Source organism: Tachysurus vachellii, chromosome 26, assembly GCF_030014155.1.
Source record: "Tachysurus vachellii isolate PV-2020 chromosome 26, HZAU_Pvac_v1, whole genome shotgun sequence".
In the NCBI taxonomy this organism is placed as follows: Eukaryota; Metazoa; Chordata; class Actinopteri; order Siluriformes; family Bagridae; genus Tachysurus; species Tachysurus vachellii.
In genome coordinates this window covers 14,919,350-14,929,349 of record NC_083485.1, presented here as the reverse complement: position 1 = coordinate 14,929,349, position 10,000 = coordinate 14,919,350, and the positions used below count along the sequence as shown (strand labels likewise).

The following is a 10,000-nucleotide window of genomic DNA, read 5'->3' as shown; positions in this document are numbered from 1 at the left end:
TGAGAGAGAGAGAGAGAGAGAGAGAGAGAGAGAGAGAGAGAGAGAGAGAGAGAGAGAGAGAGAAAGAGAGAGAGAGAGAGAGAGAGAGAGAGAGAGAGAGAGAGAGAGAGAGAGTCAGGATATCTTGTGCACCAGAGAGAGAGAGAGAGAGAGAGAGAGAGAGAGAGAGAGAGAGAGAAAGAGAAAGAGAGAGAGAGAGAGAGAGAGAAAGAGAAAGAGAGAGAGAGAGAGAGAGAGAGAGAGAGAGAGAGAGAGAGAGAGAGAGAGAGAGAGTCAGGATATCTTGTGCACCAGAAACAAGAATGTAATAAAGGACACATCAGCAGATTTCCAACAAAAAACCAATCAGATTTTGAAGCTACAGTTTAAAGTCTTTTGTTTCTCTCATTTCTTGTTACAGAGACAACAACTTTATTAAGGATTTTCCTCAACTGGCTGATGGACTGATGGTCATCCCTCTGCCTGTGGAAGAGCAGTGTAGAGGAGTGCTGTCAGAACCTCTACCTAACCTGCAGCTCCTCATGGGTTTGTCTCTCTCTCTCTCTCTCTCTCACACACACACACACACACACACACACACACACACACACACACATTTCTCATCACCCTAATCTCATAGAGTTGAGTTCTTCTTTTCATCCTCCTTTCCCCTCACCTCTTCTCTCCTCCACTTTTTTCTTCCTTTGTAGGTTTCAAAAGGACAAAATAAAAGCAACACTATGATCTTTCTCTGCATTTTGGTGTTATGTAACTGTTTACATCAGAAAAAAAGTGTGCTTTGGCTTGCTCGGTATCAGTAGAGTACAAACACACAGAGAGAACTGGGTTCCTCAGGGGTTCATAGGATGGTTCTAGCTTTCTCAGTAGGTTCAACCTGAAAGTTAGAGTCTGTGTGTCGTTCTGATGATAGAGACATTATCTGTTGCTTATGGATTTTTATTTCTTTTGTGTTTTGGTGGTGTTTGTGTACCTTAGGAGATGCCCAGTTCAGCGAGGGTATGGGATATCCCATGGTGCAACGGTGGCAAGTCCGGAGCAACCTCTACAGGGTCAAACTCAGTGCCATCACTCTGTCTACAGGTACACAAGATTATGTGTTATACTGTATATTATAGAAATATTTCCCCTGGGGGATTGTAAACTTTGTGTATCCTGGGTTATCTTGTTTCACGTCTCATGCTTCTTATACATGTCCCCCAGGAGTATTGTATCCATCTTGAAATTGTTTTCTCATCCAGATTTAGCACCTGGTAGCTCCGCCCCTTTTCCCTCTTATTCTTCCTCTTCGAATTTTCATTGTGAACATAAAAGTCAGGCTAAAACTTAAAAGATTTGGGACCCACCTATGGCTTTCCAAGGCTGGAGCAGCAGTCCTGACTGAACATCTTTGAGGTCAGCTGCCCCTGGAGTCTCCTCAATGTCTCAAAATCAGCATCTGATCTCACAAATGCTCTTGTAGCTGAATGAACACAAATCCCCAACGTCTAGTAGAAAGCCTTCCAGAGGAGAAGACTGGAGCTCATAACCAACTCTAGGCTAACTGACACGGAAACGGAATGGCCGCACATGCGGTTTAGACGGGAAATCCATGTTGAATGGTATATTGTAAAGGTCTGCAGTGAGATAAACATCTGATGCTAACCATGACTAAACATGAGATAGTGGAGAAGTGGAGGAATCTCAGGTTTCCTTCTGTTCGCAGAGGCGTGTCTTTTTGACTGTGTGAGCTTTCACAGGGGGGCACGGTGGCTTAGTGGTTAGCACATTCACCTCACACCTCCAGGGTCGGGGTTCGATTCCCCCCTCCACCTTGTGTGTGTGGAGTTTGTATGTTCTCCCCGTGCCTCAGGGGTTTCCTCTGGGTACTCCGGTTTCCTCCAAAGACATGCATGGTAGGTTGATTGGCATCTCTGGAAAATTGTCCGTAGTGCGTGAGTGAATGCGAGTGTGTGTGTGTGTGTGTGTGTGTGTGTGTGCCCTGTGATGGGTTGGCACTCCGTCCAGGGTGTATCCTGCCTTGATGCCCAATGATGCCTGAGATAGGCACAGGCTCCCCGTGACTCGAGGTAGTTCAGATAAGCGGTAGAAGATGAATGAATGAGCTTTCACACTCTCCATGCTTTCTGTTGTTCTTTAGAGTCATATGCGAAGGCGGCGCACTTGCTGATCAAAGCTCGTCGCTCCAGGGTCTCATGCAGTATTTAACCCCTCGCTTTACACTCGCCTGCGAAAACTCTGTTTAGCCGAGGGCCGTTTTAGATCAACAGCGTAGGATAAAAGTTACAAGCACAACCTGGGACATACTGTAAAACTGGGCTTTAACGATGGGTGAGATCTTTGAGTATTTGTGTACAAGCTTAGAACACTTGACAGAGTCCCCAGAGGACTTCCTATAAAATATTAATGTAGCTGTTCTGTTCTTTCCATCATGTGTAGGTGACTTCCACCATGGAAAGCTTGCTGTTTCCACTGGGCTAAAATAAACAAGAAGTCAATGCTAGCCTCAATTATTTATTTATTTATTTATTTATTTATTTATTGGGTTGCCCATTGGAAAAAATCAGCTAAATCAAATAAAATTAATGGGATCATGACTATTTTTTTCCTTAATAAAATAATGTAAATAATTATCTTTTTAAATAATCACTGTTTACTTCCTAAATAAAGATTTTTAAAGCATTTATTTTTTGAACATTTGAACATAAAATTTATCGCCAAGTCTTTTGTCAGTGCATTCAAAATGAAGATGCTATAATTAGTCAATAATGTCCTTAAAATGAACATTATACATGTATTTTTCATTATACTGTATTTTTTTAAAACAATTGAAATATATATTTCTGCTTTCTTAAACACAGTTAAAGTATGAGGACAGCTGAAAGATATTTAAAAACACATACAGAGAATTTAAGACATCCATTCACTCACTCATCTTCTACCGCTTATCTGAACTACCTCGGGTCAGGGGGAGCCTGTACCTATCTCAGGCGTCATCGGGCATCAAGGCAGGATACACCCTGGACGGAGTGCCAACCCCTCACAGGGCACACACACACACACACACACACACACTCTCATTCACACACACTAGGGACAATTTTCCAGAGATGCCAATCAACCTACCATGCATGTCTTTGGACCGGGGGAGGAAACCGGAGTACCCGGAGGAAACCCCCGAGTCACGGGGAGAACATGCAAACTCCACACACACGAATCGAACCCCGACCCTGGAGGTGTGAGGCGAACGTGCTAACCACTAAGCCACCGTGCTCCCCTAATTTAAGACATTTATTAAATGTATTCATTTTTCAGTCAGACTCTCGGTTGTCTCATGGTCTTTTTTGTTGAGTTATTAAAAAGTAAATAAACTAAATTATTTCAACCGTTAAGGCAGCCTTTATTCTACCTTTTTCTCTTTTTTCTTGTTTCGAACACTAAATCTGTCCATCAACAATCATCAAAGTTTTGCTTCCTCCCCCCACAGGGTTCTCTAAGGTTCTGAAATCTCTGACAGCAGACAGCACACGTGACGAGCTCCTGTCCTTCATCCAGCAGTACGGAAGCCATTACGTCTCCGAGGCTCTGTACGGCTCCGAGCTCAGCTGTAACATCTACTTCCCCAGCAAGAAGGTGCAGCAGCAGCTCTGGCTCCAGTACCAGAAAGGTGAGTATGGGGACGAAGATGAGAACATAAATCCCTGTGTATTTGCTTAAATTATTTAAAAGGAGAGGATTTCAGCTTCTTACAAAACCACTTTTTCGATCTTAAAAGCAACTGACAAGAATGCAAGAATAATTGTTGTTTAACTCTTCATTAAATTTTCTGGCCCAGGTTTTATGTTTATAGCCCCTTTAAAAAACTTTTTACATTTCGGTGGACTTTTCCTGCTGCTGTAAAGCATTTTACATCCTTTTAATCCTTTATCACTGTAAACACTTTTAAGCCCTTATAAAAAGGGTTCTTACCTGTTCAAAATCCACATCCAATTCAAAATATCCTACCGGAACCAAAGTGCATGAAATAATTAGTCTGAATAAAGAACATAAACAGAATAAGGGTGACTTTTCTACTAAAAAAAGGTAGAGGTAAAAACTGACTGAAATCAATTCTACAGTATAAAAAAATACATTAGTAATAATATAAATAATTATAATAAGAAAATATTTGTTTTTTACTTTACTGGCAACCTTTTTTCTTCTTCTTCTTCTTCTTTTTTTTAATCCCCAAATAAATGCAACCTGTTTTTTCTGAAGTGGTACAAAATCCACACAAAAGCTTAACAATTCATTAATGAATTTATTGCACACAACCGATCATGAACAAATACAAAGAAATAATCGGAGAGATTTACTTCACAACTTCTATGCAAGGATACAGTGTCACCGTGTAGTGTCCAGGACCGAGATGTGTGTTTACAGCACCCTGTTTTTTTTAACACATTTATTTATTTTTTAAATAATGGGTGGGATGATAACGGTGTTGAAAGTGTCGAGTCACCGTGTTACTTCTAGACTAGATGCAGTTCTTGTGTGAGACTCGGTTTAAATCCGGCATGTCCCGGATTCAAAGTATTGCCAACGTGGTGTATTATCAAAACACCCAGATGACCCTGGGTGCTGCATTCTGGAGGTATTTATCCAGTTAAGTGCTTTCTAAAGTGCTCTATTTTTTTGTCAAGTTTTCTTTTATTGTCGATAAACAAAAAGCATTACAGACAGAAATGCTGTATAATTACCAATTTAAATAAAAGTGTTACAATTTCATAACAATTTCCATAAAATTACGTCGGGACATGCCAAACTTCAAGGAGTCGACTAAACGACCGAACTCGCTCTGGATTGTCGTCTTAAATTTTTTTTATTTTTTATTTTTTAAGATGTTCTTTTAGATCTTTATTTTGGTTCTATTAAAAGCTACACACGTTAAACACCACGATTAAAAACACAATTCAGGAGTCTGTGGGTGATGCGTCTAGTCGTTTGCTGATAGAATCGGCGTCTCGGATGCGTACGGTACGAAACAAACTAGCAAGTGCATATAATTACGTTGAATTTGAACGTTTCGATTAAGACTCCTCCTAATATGCCTAATATTTCCAGCTCATAAACAAGTTGTAAGTCAAAACAAGGACACTTGAACGCTGTAGGAGATTGTATACGGCTTGGTTGATATTGTCCTGCATTCGTTTTCAAATTCGCTACCAAACTGTAATGAGGAATAATGCGTAGTTGTGGAAGAGGTTGGTATGGTGCGCATTCTGCTAATTGCTGTGTGTCGTTTTTTTCTAGAACGGTAAAAAAGAAAGCGTGCATGTAAACGTTTGTTTAAAGACGAGCGGCGGAAGGAGTTCTTCACAGCTGTTGGTTACAGAATAACCACGTATATACTCGGGTTCTACCGTAAAGACCCGGACTACTGTTCTAACGCCGGCCAAGTTGAAGGTCTTAAGACAGATAATTAACTCAAATTCTTTGTACGGTACCTTTGCTGTCGAAACTGCTGTGATTAACTGAGAAAGGGGGCGGGGCTTCCAGAACATTGTATATCCTACGCAATTCCAGGTACATACATCACCAGCCTCGTCTGCCGCTGCTCTTTTACCAGAGTTTTTTTTTTTTAGTGTAAACTTGTAAGAAATTGTGTGAGCGCCTACGCACAATTCCTAAAGGTCGGCAGGTCGGATTTTCTGTGGTGAAATGACAAACTATTGCAGGGATCGCATGCTGAGAAATCCTGATCTTAGAATACTTTGGTAACTACAACAATCGACATCTATGTTGATGACTTTATTAAGTGCAACATCATAATAATCATTTTATACCACAGAATAACAGATAGAGTTACACTGAGTTCTGATATTTTATGCTGCAGGATGAAACTACGTAAGTGTTCCATGATACGAGAGAGCACTTTGATGTTGAAGACATCGGTGGATGGAAAGAGACATGAGCAAGAATCGTTAATTGGTGTGATTTACATGTTTATGCATCCGGATCTAATATTTCCATTTGGTTAAGCTCTTGACTTGAACCCTGCAGTCCTCCAATTTGATGCTTTTGTATACGTTAATAATTTCACAAACACTCCCACATAAAAGACAACACGTCAACTTATTGCCGTCTGTTGTGCGGTATTTCCGAAAGAAAAAAAACAAAGAAACAAACAAACAAACAAAAAAGGAGCCTATGCCATACCAGCGAGGCCATTTTGTCCCCCATCTCTCGCTGGCAGTAGTGTTTCATCTGCTCTTCTTTCAACCCTACCAACAAAATATTTGAGATAATGCAGACCTTGAGTTAAAGTGACTAGGAAATAAAGCTGTGCGATCTTAACAAGTCGAAGAGCGCCGCTTCTGTAAATAGGTGTACACCTTGACACAGTGGTCCCAGCAGTCCAAAACCAGAAGCTGTCCTTTGTGCGTGACAGCCACTCCGACGGGACATGTCAGTCCCTCCTGAATCAGAATGTTATAACCTCCTTCTTTGGGGAACTGCAGGATCTCCTTCCGGCCGCTATCCGTCACCAGCAGGTCCCCATTGGTGTCCACGCACATTCCTGTGATACACCGGAAATCCTCGGTTTCGGAGAAAAAGTGGCTTAGCTGTTTCCCAAGCTGGCCATCCGTCCCGACTGACCCGATAGAGAACCCTCCTTCCAGGTGGTGTTCGTTATGCCTGTTCTCGATGTTCAGTCCTAAACCTTGTGTGAAGTAAACTGTCCCAGAAGAGTCGCAAGTCACAAACTTAGGCCTGACAGCTGAGCACAACCTATTGTAGTTCACAACCCCAACATTTCGATCCACCGCCAAGCACCAGAGCTTGCCCCCTTCCACGTCGGACACGACAAACTGCCCAGAAGGCATGGCAGCAATTCCCCATGGCTTGATCAGTTGGTTCTTGTGACACGCGATGCAGTGCCCGTCCGTCGTGTAAACCTTGACAGAGTTATCATAGTTATCTGTGACACCGATAAGTCCCTGAGGGGTGATGGCAATGGACAAGGGGATGAGATTGGGAAGGTCGGCACCTAGGAAGCTCAAGACAAAGTTATCGATGCTGCTCGGGTTGCGGCGGATCTCTCGCTGGAAGCCCTTGCGGTTGAAGATCTGAATTCTATAGTTGCCTCGGTCCGCCACCAGAACGTCACCATGAGGAGTTACGCAGATGCTCACCGGCAGGTTAAACATACCTGGGAGGTTCCCTTTGCACCCCATCTTCTTAACAAACTGACAAAACTGACCTCCGGACGCTCCTCCGGTTGCAGGTCCACCCCCGTCTACGGATTTGGATTTAAAGCTGCCTGGTGAAGCGCACACTGCTTCCTCTATGGTGCTCGTCATATCGACATCACAATACAGAACTCCAGGAGCAGTGGTGGCAGTGACAGCAGCAGCAGCTAACTCCTGACTGTCCTCTTCATCTGTGTTCACGGTACACTGTTTGGTCATCAGCTGCCCCATATCTAACGACTGTGGGTTCTCCGGTTTGACCAGCTCAGGTTCTTGCAACTTCAGGAGTACAGGGAGATTGCTTTTTACATCCAGCTCTTCTTCGTCGTTCCCGCCTGCCTCTTCTAGAAGAGCGGTGTCTGTTTGCTTAATCCTCATGGTCAAATAGTCGCACCTAGACACAACCTGGACCTCGGCGATGTTCAGGAGGTACGATTGCTCCTCAAGAATCTGAGAATTGAGCTTCTCGACCTCTGCTAGGGATGCCGCAAAAGCACGGCGCGATCGCCCGAGCTCTTCCTGAAGCTGCAGCTCAGACCTTGCGTACTCCTGCTGCACCGCTTTGTATTTTAGACGCAGGGATTTCGAAACGCTATCGATCGCCGCTTTCTTCTTTTGAATATTCACCATGGTATCTCGAAGAGTTGTCAGCCTTCCGCCGAGGTCCTTCCGGCGGTGTTCGGCAGCGGCACGGATGGTCTGCACTGAGTGTCCATGATGCTGGTGACCTTCCACCTTGCAGGCATCGCATAGTACCACAGAGCAGTCGGAGCAGTAGTGACGCGGCAGACGGTTCTTGCAGGACTTGCACATAAGGCCGGCCGCTGAGCTGCAGGAGCTCGCGCAGTCGATGATCTTCAGCACTGTGAGATTATCAGCCAGCTGTGAGATGCTGCTCATGCGGGACACCTTGCTGCAAAACGGGCATCTCACGCCATTAATGGTGCTCGCCAGGAGCTTCTCCAGGCACTGTCGGCATACGGAGTGGCCACACTGGAGCAGTTTGGGACGGAGTTGCTCCTGATTGTACGTTTCGAGGCAGATGGGGCACTCCAGCACCTCTCGCACCAGGTCTGGATCCAGACATGATGCAGCTGCCATGATGCATTTCACGAACTATGGAATAGAAAACAAGAGTGGTTTTTGTAAGCGTCGTGTAATATCACAAATACCTTTAAGTCCACATCGGCGAGCTTTAAGGAAACGAAATTTAAACCGAATCACATTTCCTGTGAGGTTTTAAAAGGCATTTTTCTTGAGCAGGATTTTTTGTTGTTGGTTTATTTCATGACTAAAATAAAGAAGCCACTCCCTGTAATGGTGGAAACATACGAACGATACAGGTTTATAGTGCTGTAAGTAAACAGAATTCATTCTGACACGTTAATGCAGGGCGTCTAAAGTGTATTAGGTTGTTTTTCCATCTCTGATGTAATGCATGAAGCTCTACATGAGAGCATGACGTTTTATTCTCTTTCCCAGAGTCTCCTTCAGAGTTTTAAACGCGTTTAACAACAATAAATACTTTTCGCGTCAGCAAACTACAACGAATAAACGACAACGTTTCAGGTTTAGCATAAGCAGAAAAGTGTCTGTCATAACAACGACTCCTGATAGCTTTGCACGTTATTATTGCTATGCTAGTTAGCAGCCATGCTAACACACGACCGCATAATATTAACGTTTTATAGAGGGTTTAAAACCAAACACAGACGGACGAATATAAGTAAAGGTCTGTATGGATTTAGAAAGCGAGTAAAAGTGTATTATGCTGTTTATTAAGTCCACACATGAGCGCTTACCTCCTCAGCTCACAGCTCAACGCCAGCCTGAGGTGGTGATGCAGCATCAACAACCCGAGCACTGCGGAGATGACGTCATTCCGGCTTTAAGTAAGGGCCCGCCTACCGGGTTATATGATTGGTGGACGCCGGCTTCAGCTCTTATACATCGATTGGTCTAGAAGTCAATCATTCATCCCTGTTTGTTTTCTCACTGAAAACACACATCAGGATAATTTTATATAAACCTGATATATATTCGGAATATAAAATATATTCAGCCATAAATTAATCTTCCAGCTTGAGCAGAACAAACACGAGAATTTAATTTAATTTAATATTATTGGTTTGTAATCCAGTCTTTTAGTGTTTGTTCTTCTTTTCTTCCCCCCAACTGGAGACGTACAGATTATACTTAAGTATTTTATTTATACGTATGAATAAGATATTATTATTATTATTATTATTATTATTATTATTATTATTATTATTATTATTAAAAAAATTCATTTAATGTTAATTATGCATAATGCAGATTGTTTATAATAATATTTATTCTAAATAATACTATTAGTATATATATATATATATATATATATATATATATATATATATATATATATATATATATATAAAATATTCCTCTGTATTAGAGAAACTTAACTGGCAGCAGCAAAAATAATGTTAGCTTGATGATGATGATGATGATGATGATGATGATGATGATGATGATGATGATGATGATTAGTAATAGTAGTAATGGCTATTATTTTTTTTCTTAAAGAAGAAAAGAAGCATAACTTTCTTATTTAAATAGTCTATTTCAGTTTTAACATTTTACTAAAGACATATCTTTCCCAATATGTTTTGGTTCTGTAGTACAGTTTTATTCCTCTAGATGGCAGTAGAGATCTGCTTAAAAATAACAACACACCAGAACACTTTCTTCTTGCTGCTGCTGCTGCAATGTCTGTCTATTCACAGATAAGT

The 10,000-nt window shown here is 42.0% G+C and overlaps 2 protein-coding genes across 3 annotated transcripts in view; one reads left to right on the top strand and one right to left on the bottom strand.

The window, feature by feature from the left end:
• Positions 1-10,000, top strand: part of LOC132840721 (astrotactin-2-like) — a 343,281-nt gene that overhangs the window by 280,326 nt on the left and 52,955 nt on the right. For both annotated transcript variants that reach the window (XM_060862652.1, XM_060862651.1), the window contains exons 14-16: positions 401-525; positions 976-1,080; positions 3,485-3,664. In XM_060862652.1, coding sequence (XP_060718635.1) covers positions 401-525; positions 976-1,080; positions 3,485-3,664 — 410 coding nt within the window. The remainder of the gene's footprint in view (positions 1-400; positions 526-975; positions 1,081-3,484; positions 3,665-10,000) is intronic.
• trim32 (tripartite motif containing 32) lies at positions 4,284-9,106 on the bottom strand. Its single transcript, XM_060862653.1, has 2 exons — positions 9,032-9,106; positions 4,284-8,345 (listed from the first exon to the last, which is right to left on the bottom strand). The coding sequence occupies exon 2, from the start codon at positions 8,328-8,330 to the stop codon at positions 6,330-6,332; it is 2,001 nt and encodes a 666-aa protein (XP_060718636.1). The 5' UTR covers positions 8,331-8,345; positions 9,032-9,106; the 3' UTR covers positions 4,284-6,329.